The sequence below is a fragment of the Heterodontus francisci genome, unplaced genomic scaffold (genome assembly GCF_036365525.1).
Source record: "Heterodontus francisci isolate sHetFra1 unplaced genomic scaffold, sHetFra1.hap1 HAP1_SCAFFOLD_1164, whole genome shotgun sequence".
NCBI lineage: Eukaryota > Metazoa > Chordata > Chondrichthyes > Heterodontiformes > Heterodontidae > Heterodontus > Heterodontus francisci.
In genome coordinates this window covers 70,298-85,452 of record NW_027141858.1, presented here as the reverse complement: position 1 = coordinate 85,452, position 15,155 = coordinate 70,298, and the positions used below count along the sequence as shown (strand labels likewise).

Sequence of the window (15,155 nt, the reverse complement as noted above, 5' to 3'; positions counted from 1 at the left end):
CCTGCCTGGTTATGCCCGATGCACTGACGGAGCAGAATTAAGGAAGAAAATAATTCGGGGGACGCGTGCAGACTGCCTTTCGTGACAGCTGCACTGGTTCCACCTGACAGATGGTAGATTTATCTCCCGTGTGCTGCAGGAATATTCCTGGGTGTTTTGACACCATTATTTATACTTGCTTCTAGGTGGAGATGGAATGGCGGCTGGCCATTCGGCCGAGGGACAAACACTGGGGCACTATGTGTGGGCCACTAAACGACAAACCATTCGTCTCCTCCCCACCCGCTCCCTCCAATCAGCTTGCGGTCCTCTCGCACCCGCCCCTCGCCGAACCCGCTCACACTGTGGGTTGCCGTGAAATAAAGGCGACGGGACACGGTCAGTAGAGGTGAAATCGTTTTAACGCTTTATTCCCAAAGAGGCAGAGAACGAGTCTGCAACAGCAGCAAGCAAACCGAGACCGGGGCGTCAGGGGGGGGGGTGCGGTTTGAGGTGGTTTGGTGCATTGCGAGGGCTTCCTCCACCTCCTCCTCACTCTGCGTCCGGAGGAGGGAGGACGATCTTGTCCGCGTCGAAGTAGTTTTCGCCAATCGGGGGCAGTCCCTGGGCCTCGTAGAGTTTCAGCCTTCGCTCTGCCTCCCTCCGTGCCCACTGTCGCATCCTGCCAACAGTGAAGGAAAAAAAAGGGAATTCTTTAATCCAGAGTTTTGAGAGAAAGTGGATTTTAAACACCCCTCCCCCATCCCAAAGGGAGGGTGCCGAAAAAGAGCGGCAACGGAGGGCTATTCGACCACATGGGGCATCGCAGCCCTGTTCCATCTCCAAACCATTGCGTGCTTTCCAGCTGAAGGTGGGGGGGGGGGGGCTGGAGGCAAGGGTGTTTACTGGGAGTGAGATAGGGAGTGGGAAATTGTCGGAGGGTCAGTACTGAGGGAGCGCCGCACTGTTGGAGGGTCAGTACCGAGGGAGCGCCGCACTGTCGGAGGGTCAGTACCGAGGGAGCGCCGCACTGTCGGAGGGTCAGTACCGAGGTGAGACTGAGTGGGGAAGTGAGTTAATAAACCATCAATCGGTGGCAGCCTGGGTCCCTGCCCCCGCTGCTTGGCTCCCTCGGAAGGAAGCAAGTGCGATGCGGAGATGGCAAGTGGGAGACAGAGTGAGAGGATGCACGAGCCTGAGAGAGAAAGCGATGGGAGAGAGTCTGTGCGCCCGCGCACGCTTGGGAGTGTTGGGCAGTGAGACAGGGCAAGGCTTGCCAGTGAGGCCCCCTGCAGTCGATCAGCAACCCCCCCCCCCCCACTCGCAACCCTGCGAGGGATTGCGAGCCCGACAAGCGCTAGCGTAGGGCTGCGGACCGTTCAGACGAGTCCTCTGGGCCCTGGCAGAGAGGAATGGACATAGAGAGAGGCACCAACACAAGCTCAGTAAAGCAGGTTACAGAAATATCGCCTCTGATATCTATTTCGGGAAGCAGCATAAATTAGCAACAGGCTGGCAACCAGAATAAAGCAGAACTACGCCATCTCCCCCTCTGAATTTATCACCTGCAAATGTAGGCAATCACTTCAATAAATTAATATTTTCACAAAGCAGTTTGAAACTGTACAAATCATAGTTAATAATTACATGAATATCCGGCCTCCTCCAGTCCCTACAACCCTCCCCATCTCTGTAACCTCCTCCAGTCCCTACAACCCTCCCCATCTCTAACCTCCTCCAGCCCCTACAACCCTCCCCATCTCTGTAACCTCCTCCAGTCCCTACAACACTCCCCATCTCTGTAACCTCCTCCAGTCCCTACAACCCTCCCCATCTCTGTAACCTCCTTCAGTCCCTACAACCCTCCCCATCTCTGTAACCTCCTCCAGTCCCTACAACACTCCCCATCTCTGTAACCTCCTCCAGTCCCTACAACCCTCCCCATCTCTAACCTCCTCCAGTCCCTACAACACTCCCCATCTCTGTAACCTCCTCCAGTCCCTACAACCCTCCCCATCTCTGTAACCTCCTTCAGTCCCTACAACCCTCCCCATCTCTGTAACCTCCTCCAGTCCCTACAACCCTCCCCATCTCTGTAACCTCCTCCAGTCCCTACAACCCTCCCCATCTCTAACCTCCTCCAGCCCCTACAACCCTCCCCATCTCTGTAACCTCCTCCAGTCCCTACAACACTCCCCATCTCTGTAACCTCCTCCAGTCCCTACAACCCTCCCCATCTCTGTAACCTCCTTCAGTCCCTACAACCCTCCCCATCTCTAACCTCCTCCAGTCCCTACAACCCTCCCCATCTCTGTAACCTCCTCCAGTCCCTACAACCCTCCCCATCTCTAACCTCCTCCAGCCCCTACAACCCTCCCCATCTCTGTAACCTCCTCCAGTCCCTACAACCCTCCCCATCTCTGTAACCTCCTCCAGTCCCTACAACCCTCCCCATCTCTAACCTCCTCCAGCCCCTACAACCCTCCCCATCTCTGTAACCTCCTCCAGTCCCTACAACCCTCCCCATCTCTGTAACCTCCTCCAGTCCCTACAACCCTCCCCATCTCTAACCTCCTCCAGCCCCTACAACCCTCCCCATCTCTGTAACCTCCTCCAGTCCCTACAACACTCCCCATCTCTGTAACCTCCTCCAGTCCCTACAACCCTCCCCATCTCTGTAACCTCCTCCAGTCCCTACAACCCTCCCCATCTCTAACCTCCTCCAGCCCCTACAACCCTCCCCATCTCTGTAACCTCCTCCAGTCCCTACAACCCTCCCCATCTCTGTAACCTCCTCCAGTCCCTACAACCCTCCCCATCTCTGTAACCTCCTCCAGTCCCTACAACCCTCCCCATCTCTAACCTCCTCCAGCCCCTACAACCCTCCCCATCTCTGTAACCTCCTCCAGTCCCTACAACCCTCCCCATCTCTAACCTCCTCCAGCCCCTACAACCCTCCCCATCTCTGTAACCTCCTCCAGTCCCTACAACCCTCCCCATCTCTGTAACCTCCTCCAGTCCCTACAACCCTCCCCATCTCTGTAACCTCCTCCAGTCCCTACAACCCTCCCCATCTCTAACCTCCTCCAGCCCCTACAACCCTCCCCATCTCTGTAACCTCCTCCAGTCCCTACAACACTCCCCATCTCTGTAACCTCCTCCAGTCCCTACAACCCTCCCCATCTCTGTAACCTCCTCCAGTCCCTACAACCCTCCCCATCTCTGTAACCTCCTCCAGTCCCTACAACCCTCCCCATCTCTGTAACCTCCTCCAGTCCCTACAACCCTCCCCATCTCTGTAACATCCTCCAGTCCCTACAACCCTCCCTATCTCTGTAACCTCCTCCAGCCCCTACAACCCTCCCCATCTCTGTAACCTCCTCCAGTCCCTACAACCCTCCCCATCTCTGTAACCTCCTCCAGTCCCTACAACCCTCCCTATCTCTGTAACCTCCTCCAGCCCCAACAACCCTCCCTATCTCTGTAACCTCCTCCAGCCCCAACAACCCTCCCTATCTCTGTAACCTCCTCCAGTCCCTACAACCCTCCCTATCTCTGTAACCTCCTCCAGTCCCTACAACCCTCCCCATCTCTAACCTCCTCCAGCCCCTACAACCCTCCCCATCTCTAACCTCCACCAGCCCCTACAACCCTCCCTATCTCTAACCTCCTCCAGTCCCTACAACCCTCCTTATCTCTGTAACCTCCTCCAGCCCCGACAACCCTCCGAGATCTCTCCGCTCCTCCCATTCCGGCCTCTTGACCATCCCCCGATTCCCATCGCTCCACCATTGGCGGCCGTGCCTTCAGCTGCCTGGGGTCCTAAGCTCTGGAATTCCCTCCCTAAACCTCTCCGCCTCTCTCTCTCTCCTCCTTTAAGACGCTGCTTAAAACCAACCTCTCTGACCGAGCTTTTGGTCGCCCGTCCCTGATATCTCCTGATGTGGCTCGGGGGCTGATTTATCCTCACATGAAGCTTCTTGGGGATTTTTTTTTTGTTAAAGCCACTAGATAAATGCAAGTCACTGTTGTGAAAGTAGATCACTTTTTGTCAACACTTTGCCTCAGGACCCAGATGGTCCAGGACTGAGACCACTGACGATCTCCTTGACAGCGAGAGGCAGCTGGATTAACATCAGTAGAGATACAGTCATTAACACAGGGTGCTGGGGGGAGGGGGGTTACTGAGTGACAGTGTGAGGGAGCTGGATTAACATCAGGAGAGATACAGTCAGTAACACAGGGCACTGGGGGGAGAGGGGTTACTGAGTGACAGTGTGAGGGAGCTGGATTAACATCAGTAGAGATACAGTCAGTAACACAGGGCACTGGGGGGAGAGGGGTTACTGAGAGACAGTGTGAGGGAGCTGGATTAACATCAGTAGAGATACAGTCAGTAACACAGGGCGCTGGGGGGAGAGGGGTTACTGAGTGACAGTCTGAGGGAGCTGGATTAACATCAGTAGAGATACAGTCAGTAACACAGGGCGCTGGGGGGAGAGGGGTTACTGAGTGACAGTGTGAGGGTTCTGTCAACGGTGAGTTCCCCTGAGAGACGAGATGGATCATAAATAATATAGTCACAGCTCCACAGCTGTTTTACTGCCAGGAAGTACACTGAGGGACCATTGCCTGGAAGCATGTTAAGCATTTATGTCCTCTATCCCCCACCACCCCCCCAGTACCCTCCTGGGCACTGATTCCCGCTGAGGCCGTGGTTTCCGCCACAGCCAATCGCAGTCACCTCCGCCAGGTGCGGACGGCTGAAGGGGCAGCCTGTTCTCAAGCCATTCCTCTGTGGATGCCTTCACCGTCACCCTGGAGCCTGCCCTTGCCCTGCCTGGGATCTTCCACGTGCACGGGGCTTAGCCCCCACCACCACCAGCTCGTCCTGCATAAAAGGAGCAAGTTGCGGAGAAATTCGGCCACTGGACAACTCAGTCCAGCACCACTGAAATCCTTGGGACCAGAGGTCCCTCAGTGGGACTGACTGATCACGGAACCACTCCCGTTTGTGGAGAGCTCTTCCTGTCAAGCACAGAGAGGGACGGAAACAGAGGGAGGGAGTGAGGGAGGGTGGGGGTTGAGAGAGCAGAGGGAGGGGGAAAGAGAGAGAGGGGGGGAGGCGGGGGGAGAGAGGGAGAGCAGAGGGAGGAGGGGAGGGAGGGAGAGAGCAGAGGGAGGGAGGGAGAGCGGAGGGAGAGAGACACAGAGAGAGAGAGACACACACACACACACACACACACACACACAGAGTTGTTCCACATTCATTCATCAAAACTCCTCAATGTCATGCAGCGTGCCAATGTGGAGCACTGGGGAGCTGCTTATGTAGGACACATCCCAATACACACTGTGCTCCTCACCCTGTGACACACTTAAAAATAAAAGCATTCTGGGAGTCAGAATCGCTTTAGGATATAGGCTACCTTCCAGCTTGAGAGGGACAGTGTAGAGGGAGCTTTACTCTGTATCTAACCCCCGTGCTGTACCTGTCCTGGGAGTGTTTGATGGGGGACAGTGTAGAGGGAGCTTTACTCTGTATCTAACCCCCGTACTGTACCTGTCCTGGGAGTGTTTGATGGGGACAGTGTAGAGGGAGCTTTACTCTGTATCTAACCCCCCGTGCTGTCCCTGTCCTGGGAGTGTTTGATGGGGACAGTGTTGAGGGAGCAATACTGTGTCAGCCATGGTTGAATTGATGGTATTTTGGCCTCTGAGTGAGGAGGTCAAGGGTGCAATTCCCATTCCAGAAACTTGAGCACAAAAACCTACGCTGACACACCCAATGCAGCATTCAGGGAGTGCCGCACTGTCAGAGGGTCAGTACTGAGGGAGCGCCGCACTGTCAGAGGGTCAGTACTGAGGGAGCGCCGCACTGTCAGAGGGTCTGTACTGAGGGAGCGCCGCACTGTCAGAGGGTCAGTACTGAGGGAGCGCCGCACTGTCGGAGGGTCAGTACTGAGGGAGCGCCGCACTGTCGGAGGGTCAGCACTGAGGGAGCGCCGCAGTGTGGGAGGGTCAGTACTGAGGGAGCGCCGCACTGTCAGAGGGTCAGTACTGAGGGAGCGCCGCACTGTCAGAGGGTCAGTACTGAGGGAGCGCCGCACTGTCAGAGGGTCAGTACTGAGGGAGCGCCGCACTGTCAGAGGGTCAGTACTGAGGGAGCGCCGCACTGTCAGAGGGTCAGTACTGAGGGAGCGCCGCACTGTCAGAGGGTCAGTACTGAGGGAGCGACGCACTGTCGGAGGGTCAGTACTGAGGGAGCGACGCACTGTCGGAGGGTCAGTACTGAGGGAGCGACGCACTGTCGGAGGGTCAGTACTGAGGGAGCGACGCACTGTCGGAGGGTCAGTACTGAGGGAGCGACGCACTGTCGGAGGGTCAGTACTGAGAGAGCGCCGCACTGTCGGAGGGTCAGTACTGAGAGAGCGCCGCACTGTCGGAGGGTCAGTACTGAGGGAGCGCTGCACTGTCGGGGGGGTCAGTACTGAGGGAGCAACGCACTGTCGAGAGGGTCAGTACTGAGGGAGCGCCGCACTGTCGGAGGGTCAGTACTGAGGGAGCGCCGCACTGTCGGAGGGTCAGTACATTTCCTACATTACAACAGTGACTACACTTCAAAAAGAAAAATCTCCCTCACTGGCGGGGAGGCGTTCTGGGACGTCCCGAGGTGGGGAAACGGTGCTGGAGAAATGGGAGTCTCTTTCTGTATTGGACCCATGTTGAATATTGCTGGATCGACACGGCCAGCTGTCAAGTTAATGGGGAACAGAAATAAGTACAGACACAATGATTTAAAACCAGGGTCGAAACGACTGCAGCAAGATAGCTTTATACATCACAATCTGCATGGTTAGCTTGATAGTTTGAGCTACACCAGCCCCGGATTAGTGTGTGTGGCTGCGGTCGAGATTGTTCGAACATTTGCTGCACTGTGCAGTCCATTTAAGATTGCCACAAGCATTCGCTGGCTGACTGGTGGGGGGGGGGGGGGGGGGGGAGTTTTGAGGTCCCGAAGTGCGGCCGGGGGCTGGGGTGCTCGAGCAGTCCCAGCAGCTGTGAACACAGGACTGCAGCAGTCATACCACGGAGGCTCCGTCCTGCCGTATCTGTTTAGCACAGGACATAAAAAGCAATTGCTTATTGATTGATGCGGAGTCGGCAAAGACTGGAGGCTAAAGATCGGGCCACACGACATGGGGGGGGGGGGGGGAAGGGGGCGATGGGTCAGCGAGCAGGTGGCTAGAAAATGGGCAACCCCCACCTACACAAGGAGGCAGAGCTGTGCTCACAGATACTTTACTGAGCTGCACCCATCCAGGTAAGTGGAGAGTATTCCATCACACTACTGACTTGTGCCTTGTAGATGGTGCACAGGCTTTGGGGAGACAGGAGGTGAGTTACTCGCCAGGAGCAATGCAAATGGACAGGGCTTGACATCAACAAAAGCATATGGACAGCAGAGGATTAGTGTTACCATCTGCCAAGGTCAAGGAGACTGATGGAGGGCTCAATACAGGACAGGCACCACAACACAGTCACCACACCATCAACACAGGAGAGAGAGAATCAGTTCTGCTGAGGGAAAGCTTCAGGCAGGATGTCAGGTGACGAGAGAGAGAGAGAGAGAGAGAGGGAGGGAGAGAGAGAGGGAGAGAGAGCGTGAGAATGGGCGCCAGTGTGTTCTGACTGGTGTCTCATCAATGTTTAACAACAGGTTTGGGGTTCTTCAGTCGTCTGTGAGTATATTTAGCAACACACAACAGTTTAATCAATTGGTCAGCACCCTTAATTCAGAACAATTCCAAAACCAGCATTAGTCCTGTCCTCACCAGTACTGTACCTCAGTGTTAGACAGTGACAGACCTGTCCTCACCAGTACTGTACCTCAGTGTTATACAGTGACAGACCTGTCCCCACCAGTACTGTACCCCAGTGTTATACAGTGACAGACCTGTCCCCACCAGTACTGTACCTCAGTGTTATACAGTGACAGACCTGTCACCACCAGTACTGTACCCCAGTGTTATACAGTGACAGACCTGTCACCACCAGTACTGTACCCCAGTGTTATACAGTGACAGACCTGTCCTCACCAGTACTGTACCCCAGTGTTATACAGTGACAGACCTGTCCTCACCAGTACTGTACCTCAGTGTTATACAGTGACAGACCTGTCCCCACCAGTACTGTACCCCAGTGTTATACAGTGACAGACCTGTCCCCACCAGTACTGTACCCCAGTGTTATACAGTGACAGACCTGTCCCCACCAGTACTGTACCCCAGTGTTATACAGTGACAGACCTGTCACCACCAGTACTGTACCCCAGTGTTATACAGCGACAGACCTGTCCCCACCAGTACTGTACCCCAGTGTTATACAGTGACAGACCTGTCCCCACCAGTACTGTACCTCAGTGTTATACAGTGACAGACCTGTCCCCACCAGTACTGTACCTCAGTGTTATACAGTGACAGACCTGTCCCCACCAGTACTGTACCTCTGTGTTATACAGTGACAGACCTGTCCCCACCAGTACTGTACCCCAGTGTTATACAGTGACAGACCTGTCCCCACCAGTTCTGTACCCCAGTGTTATACAGTGACAGACCTGTCCCCACCAGTACTGTACCCCAGTGTTATACAGTGACAGACCTGTCCTCACCAGTACTGTACCTCAGTGTTATACAGTGACAGACCTGTCCCCACCAGTACTGTACCCCAGTGATATACAGTGACAGACCTGTCCTCACCAGTACTGTACCCCAGTGTTATACAGTGACAGACCTGTCCCCACCAGTACTGTACCCCAGTGTTATACAGTGACAGACCTGTCACCACCAGTACTGTACCCCAGTGTTATACAGCGACAGACCTGTCCCCACCAGTACTGTACCTCAGTGTTATACAGTGACAGACCTGTCCCCACCAGTACTGTACCCCAGTGATATACAGTGACAGACCTGTCCTCACCAGTACTGTACCCCAGTGTTATACAGTGACAGACCTGTCCCCACCAGTACTGTACCCCAGTGTTATACAGTGACAGACCTGTCCCCACCAGTACTGTACCCCAGTGTTATACAGTGACAGACCTGTCACCACCAGTACTGTACCCCAGTGTTATACAGCGACAGACCTGTCCCCACCAGTACTGTACCCCAGTGTTATACAGTGACAGACCTGTCCCCACCAGTACTGTACCCCAGTGTTATACAGTGACAGACCTGTCTCCACCAGTACTGTACCTCAGTGTTATACAGTGACAGACCTGTCCCCACCAGTACTGTACCCCAGTGTTATACAGTGACAGACCTGTCTCCACCAGTACTGTACCCCAGTGTTATACAGCGACAGACCTGTCCACACCAGTACTGTACCCCAGTGTTATACAGTGACAGACCTGTCCTCACCAGTACTGTACCTCAGTGTTATACAGTGACAGACCTGTCCCCACCAGTACTGTACCCCAGTGTTATACAGTGACAGACCTGTCCCCACCAGTACTGTACCTCTGTGTTATACAGTGACAGACCTGTCCCCACCAGTACTGTACCCCAGTGTTATACAGTGACAGACCTGTCCCCACCAGTTCTGTACCCCAGTGTTATACAGTGACAGACCTGTCCCCACCAGTTCTGTACCCCAGTGTTATACAGTGACAGACCTGTCCCCACCAGTACTGTACCTCAGTGTTATACAATGACAGACCTGTCACCACCAGTACTGTACCCCAGTGTTATACAGTGACAGACCTGTCCCCACCAGTACTGTACCCCAGTGTTATACAGTGACAGACCTGTCCCCACCAGTACTGTACCCCAGTGTTATACAGTGACAGACCTGTCCCCACCAGTACTGTACCCCAGTGTTATACAGTGACAGACCTGTCCCCACCAGTACTGCACCCCAGTGTTATACAGTGACAGACCTGTCCCCACCAGTACTGCACCCCAGTGTTATACAGTGACAGACCCGTCCCCACCAATACTGTACCCCAGTGTTATACAGTGACAGACCTGTCCCCACCAGTACTGTACCCCAGTGTTATACAGTGACAGACCTGTCCCCACCAGTACTGCACCCCAGTGTTATACAGTGACAGACCTGTCCCCACCAGTACTGTACCCCAGTGTTATACAGTGACAGACCTGTCCCCACCAGTACTGCACCCCCGTGTTATACAGTGACAGACCTGTCCCCACCAGTACTGCACCCCCGTGTTATACAGTGACAGACCTGTCCCCACCAGTACTGTACCCCAGTGGTATACAGTGACTGACCTGTCCCCACCAGTACTGTACCCCAGTGTTATACAGTGACAGACCCGTCCCCACCAGTACTGCACCCCCGTGTTATACAGTGACAGACTTGTCCCCACCAGTACTGTACCCCAGTGTTATACAGTGACAGACCTGTACCCACCAGTACTGCACCCCCGTGTTATACAGTGACAGACCTGTCCCCACCAGTACTGTACCCCAGTGTTATACAGTGACAGACCTGTCCCCACCAGTACTGTACCCGTGTTATACAGTGACAGACCTGTCCCCACCAGTACTGTACCCCAGTGTTATACAGTGACAGACCTGTCCCCACCAGTACTGTACCCCAGTGTTATACAGTGACAGACCTGTCCCCACCAGTACTGTACCCTAGTGTTATACAGTGACAGACCTGTCCCCACCAGTACTGTACCCCCGTGTTATACAGTGACAGACCTGTCCCCACCAGTACTGTACCCCAGTGTTATACAGTGACAGACCTGTCACCACCAGTACTGTACCCCAGTGTTATACAGTGACAGACCTGTCCCCACCAGTACTGTACCCCAGTGTTATACAGTGACAGACCTGTCCCCACCAGTACTGTACCCTAGTGTTATACAGTGACAGACCTGTCCCCACCAGTACTGTACCCCCGTGTTATACAGTGACAGACCTGTCCCCACCAGTACTGTACCCCAGTGATATACAGTGACAGACCTGTCCCCACCTGTACTGTACCGCAGTGTTATCCAGCAACATTCACTGGCCAGGCCAGCATTTATTGCCCATCCCTAATTGCCCCTTGAGAAGGTGGTGGTGAGCTGCCTTCTTGAACCGCTGCAGTCCATGTGGGGTAGGAAGGGAGTTCCAGGATTTTGACCCAGCGACAGTGAAGGAACGGCGCTATCGTTCCAAGTCAGGATGGTGTGTGACTTGGAGGGGAACTTGCAGGTGGTGGTGTTCCCATGCAATTGCTGCCCTTGTCCTTCTAGTTGGTAGAGGTCGCGGGTTTGGAAGGTGCTGCTAAGGAGCTTTGGTGCATTGCTGCAGTGCATCTTGTAGATGGTACACACTGCTGCCACTGTGCATCGGTGGTGTAGGGAGTGAATGTTTGTGGATGGGTTGCAATCAAGCGGGCCGCTTTGTCCTGGATGGTGTCGAGCTTCTTGAGTGTTGTTGGAGCTGCACCCATCCAGACAAGTGGAGAGTATTCCATCACACTCCTGACTTGTGCCTTGTAGATGGTGGACAGGCTTTGGGGAGTCAGGAGGTGAGTTACTGACCTGCTCTTGTAGCCACAGTATTTATATGGCTGGCCCAGTTCAGTTTCTGGTCAATGGTAACCCCCTAGGATGTTGATAGTGGGGGATTCAGCGATGGTAATGCCATTGACTGTCAAGGGGAGATGGTTAGATTCTCTCTTGTTGGAGATGGTCATTGCCTGGCACTTGTGTGGCACGAATGTTACTTGCCACTTATCAGGCCCTGCCACGGCCCCCAGTGCCTCAGTGGGGGAAATGCTGCACCTAGTGCGTCATTGAGCCATGTGGAGGGTGAAGAACTGCCCCACCCTCGGCACCACCCCCCCCCCCCCCCCCACCACTGCCCCACCCTCGGCACCACCCCCCCCCACCACTGCCCCCTGACCAAGTTTCAATTCCAGCCTGTGGAGAGTCAGTTGAGCTGCAGTGTTTTCAGGGGCAAGGAGCGAAAAGGAATCAAAAATAAATAAAATTAAACAAACCCAAGTTTCCGATCCAGTAACCTCTGCTGACAAAGACGCGTGCGGCCAGGGGGAAAAACGGGGAACGGGCTCGGCTGCGATGCCTGCCCCAGCCGACCGAAACAGGGCTCGCAAATGGAGCTTCGGTACCAGAGTGCTGCCGGGGGCAAGGCAGGGTCGGGTGGAGGAGCTGAAAGCCTAATTTTACCCGACTTGCTGTCCAGGTGATAAATGGGTTTCTTCACAACATTCTAGTTATTCAGACCTCGGCTTCACTTCTCCGTAAACTATGACGCAGTAGAGTTCTGCGGTTGTCACACCGCAAGTACGAAAAGACACCTGATGGCCTGACAGGGGTGAGCATTGTTAGGGAGAAATGATGGAATGTGCAGCTATTTAAAGCATACAGCTGTCAAACTGTGCGCTTTTTCACTGAAGGAACTGAGCAACACACATTTAATTCAAGGCCAGATCACTGCTGGAGATCGAGCACCACGGTCTGCCAATTAGCACGGTCAGGTGCGTCTCAACAGGCATCACTCTCGCCTCCGAGTCGGCAGGTTGGAGCCCCAGTCTAGAGCACAGAGATCCAGGCTGACATTCCCAGTGCAGTACTGAGCGAAGGACACCTTACCCGCGATCGGGCAGATAGTGGACGAAAATGGAGCCCACCACGATCGCCAGCGAGATCCCGAAGAAAAACGCCAGCCGCATGTTCCAGACGTCGACTGTAGGGTCCGAGCTGAAGCCATGGTAGTCGGGATTCTGCAGGAGAGAGACGGAATGGGTGATTGAGACCATTGTGTTACGACCAAGGCGGGAGCAGTGCACTTGCTTTTTTACATAAACACACAGATTGAAACATAAAAGTTCCCTTTTTACCGTAGCCCCTCACACACACATATACACCGGTTAACCGAAAAAAATAGAAAGATTTACTCTTCAGAGCTCTATTACAAAAATAAAAACAGACAAAAAGAATATTTTGGCCAAATAGTTGCCAATTCTTGAAGGGAAAAACAGAAGATACTGAAAGATGTCAGATGTCCTTTGTTTTGGTTCCAAATACACGTAGACGGTTGGCACCGGGATCTTCCTAGAACAGTTCTTTTCAGACGACGAAGATCAGTTTGGGTAGGCTTTCCAGGAAAAATGCAGCAACAGAGGTTTCAGGCAGTTTCTTACACTTGTTTCTCACCGCTTCTCAAAGAGATGGAAAAGTTGGCGGGCTTTTTTTTTTAAAAAGAGATGGAACAAGCCGAGTTGGGGTTTGCTCCCTTGGCAAGTTTTCTCCAACTGTCTCTTTTACACTGTCCATATCTCAACTCACTTACCAGAGCAAAACCAAAAACAATGTCACAAGAGTCAAGCCTCCCGACCCCTATAAATCTTGACCTGTCACTTCTTTGTAAACATCTTTCCCCAAGTCAAAAAAAAAACCCTGCTGGGTAATTATCTGAAGTCAGGGCTTGTTTTTAAGCACTCTTCGATTCTTCCAGTAACTTTTTTACATAAGCTCAGTCCAAAAGACATTCTAATGGCCTCATTTTTTTCAAAAAACACAAAGTTCCAGAACCTACGGAATTTTTTTTCAGTTTTAACACACAAATCATCATAAATTTAACAAAAAAGAAATGGAAGCACTTGTAATGCAGGGAACAAACAGGGGATTCTGGAGCAGGGTCTAAAAATTAAAGCCAGACCTGTCAGGAGTTTTTTGGCTTTTGGGGATTAGCGCACATCCTGACTTACCCGCCCATCACCCCCCCCCCCCCCCCCCCCCAATAACTCGGGGGGTACAGGTACAAGTGCAAACCTCACCCGTACACCCGCACCGCCCCCCCCCACCCACCCACCCACCCAATCACAATCAGACAATCAATTACGGAAGGCATCACCGTTTACAGATGTGCGTCCCCCACGAGCGCCCAGACCCCCAACCGTGACGGGCTATTCAGCGACGGAAGGCCTCGTGGCGTAGTGGGATGGCAGGTATTTGACACCGCGGGGCATTGCCAGAAGCCCAACCGCGACTACGTGGGCCTCAGCATCTGGCCTCATATTCGATGCAAAGGCTGGGAGGTGGGGGGGGGGGGGGGGGGGTGGTGAGTGGTATCACCACCAGGAGCCCAGACAGCTGATCAACGATGGGGGCCGTCACCTCATTCAACATCTGACGCAATGCGGGGGGGGGGGGGGGGGGGGTGGGAAAGAACGTGGAATCACCGGAAGCCCAGTCGTCAACAGACAGTCAACTGTGGAGGGCATCACCCAATTAGATATTGGGCACAGTGGGGCATCGCCGGGCACCAGTCACGAACTGGGCTTCCAGTCAACTGTGAAGGGCCGCCGTCGTCGCCTCCTGATTGCGGATATTCGACACCGTGGGGCATCACCTGATGCCGAAACACACTGAGCTGATCAACTGCAGAAGGCATCACCTCGTCACGGATATTCGACACCCTGAGGAATCACCAACACCCCCCAGCCTGTCCGTAGGCATGGGGGCGGGGGTATTTATTTCACCCTGTGTCTCTGCCCCGTCCCCCCTCACCTTGTCGTACAGGTTGACCTCCGGGTGCTGGGCATCGCCGTAACCGACCGGGTGATCCTGGGCGCCGGCCAGGGCCGAGGCAGAGCCTGGGGCCGAGCCGGTGTTAGTGAGGGGCCTGCAGGAGGCCCGCGTCGGGAGCCGGAGTCGGGGGCCGCGGCAGCAGCGCCTCAGGAGGACACCCGCCAGCGCCGCCATCTTCAGGCCGAGTGTCTGGGCTCCGGGCCCCTCCCCTTTAAAATGCTCCGCTTCTTCCCTTGACCGACAGCCGGCGTGCCCAATCACAGTCGGGCCCGCCCTCCCGCCCGCCAATGGGCGCCCGGCGGAGGCGGGGCTGCGCCGTCACACGTCGCACGTCCTTAAAGGCGCAGGTCCCCCCCCCCTTGATCCCGGCGGGCGAATTAACTTTTCGCCGATAAGAAAAACGGTGGTGAGTGGGCGGGTCATTTTGTCAAGGCTAATGGCATAATTTTTGCTTTGGGACCTGAGTGGGTGGGGGAGGAAGATCCCCCCCCCACCCAGTGGTACCTCGTACAAGCTCCAACCGCACGCGGGCTCTGAGTGGAAAGTGGGGTGGGCTATTTGGCCATGGGGGGCATCACCGGCTATCCATGTGAACCCACATTTC

The 15,155-nt window shown here is 54.5% G+C and overlaps 1 protein-coding gene across 1 annotated transcript; it reads right to left on the bottom strand.

Annotated features, from left to right (window-relative positions):
* Positions 1–383: 383 nt before the first annotated feature.
* Positions 384–14,762, bottom strand: LOC137365577 (NADH dehydrogenase [ubiquinone] 1 beta subcomplex subunit 11, mitochondrial-like). The gene is made up of 3 exons (XM_068027960.1): positions 14,531–14,762; positions 12,611–12,741; positions 384–661 (listed from the first exon to the last, which is right to left on the bottom strand). The coding sequence occupies exons 1-3, from the start codon at positions 14,723–14,725 to the stop codon at positions 532–534; spliced, it is 456 nt and encodes a 151-aa protein (XP_067884061.1). The 5' UTR covers positions 14,726–14,762; the 3' UTR covers positions 384–531.
* Between the last annotated feature and the right edge of the window lie 393 nt (positions 14,763–15,155).

Excerpts from the sequence above, each read along its gene's own strand:
- LOC137365577 (XM_068027960.1), bottom strand. The coding sequence starts at position 14,725 with ATGGCGGCGCTGGCGGGTGTCCTCCTGAGGCGCTGCTGCCGCGGCCCC. Across the intron at positions 12,742-14,530 it reads AGGTCAACCTGTACGACAAG|AATCCCGACTACCATGGCTT; the intron begins GTGAGGGGGGAC and ends TCTCTCCTGCAG. Across the intron at positions 662-12,610 it reads CACTATCTGCCCGATCGCGG|GATGCGACAGTGGGCACGGA; the intron begins GTAAGGTGTCCT and ends CACTGTTGGCAG.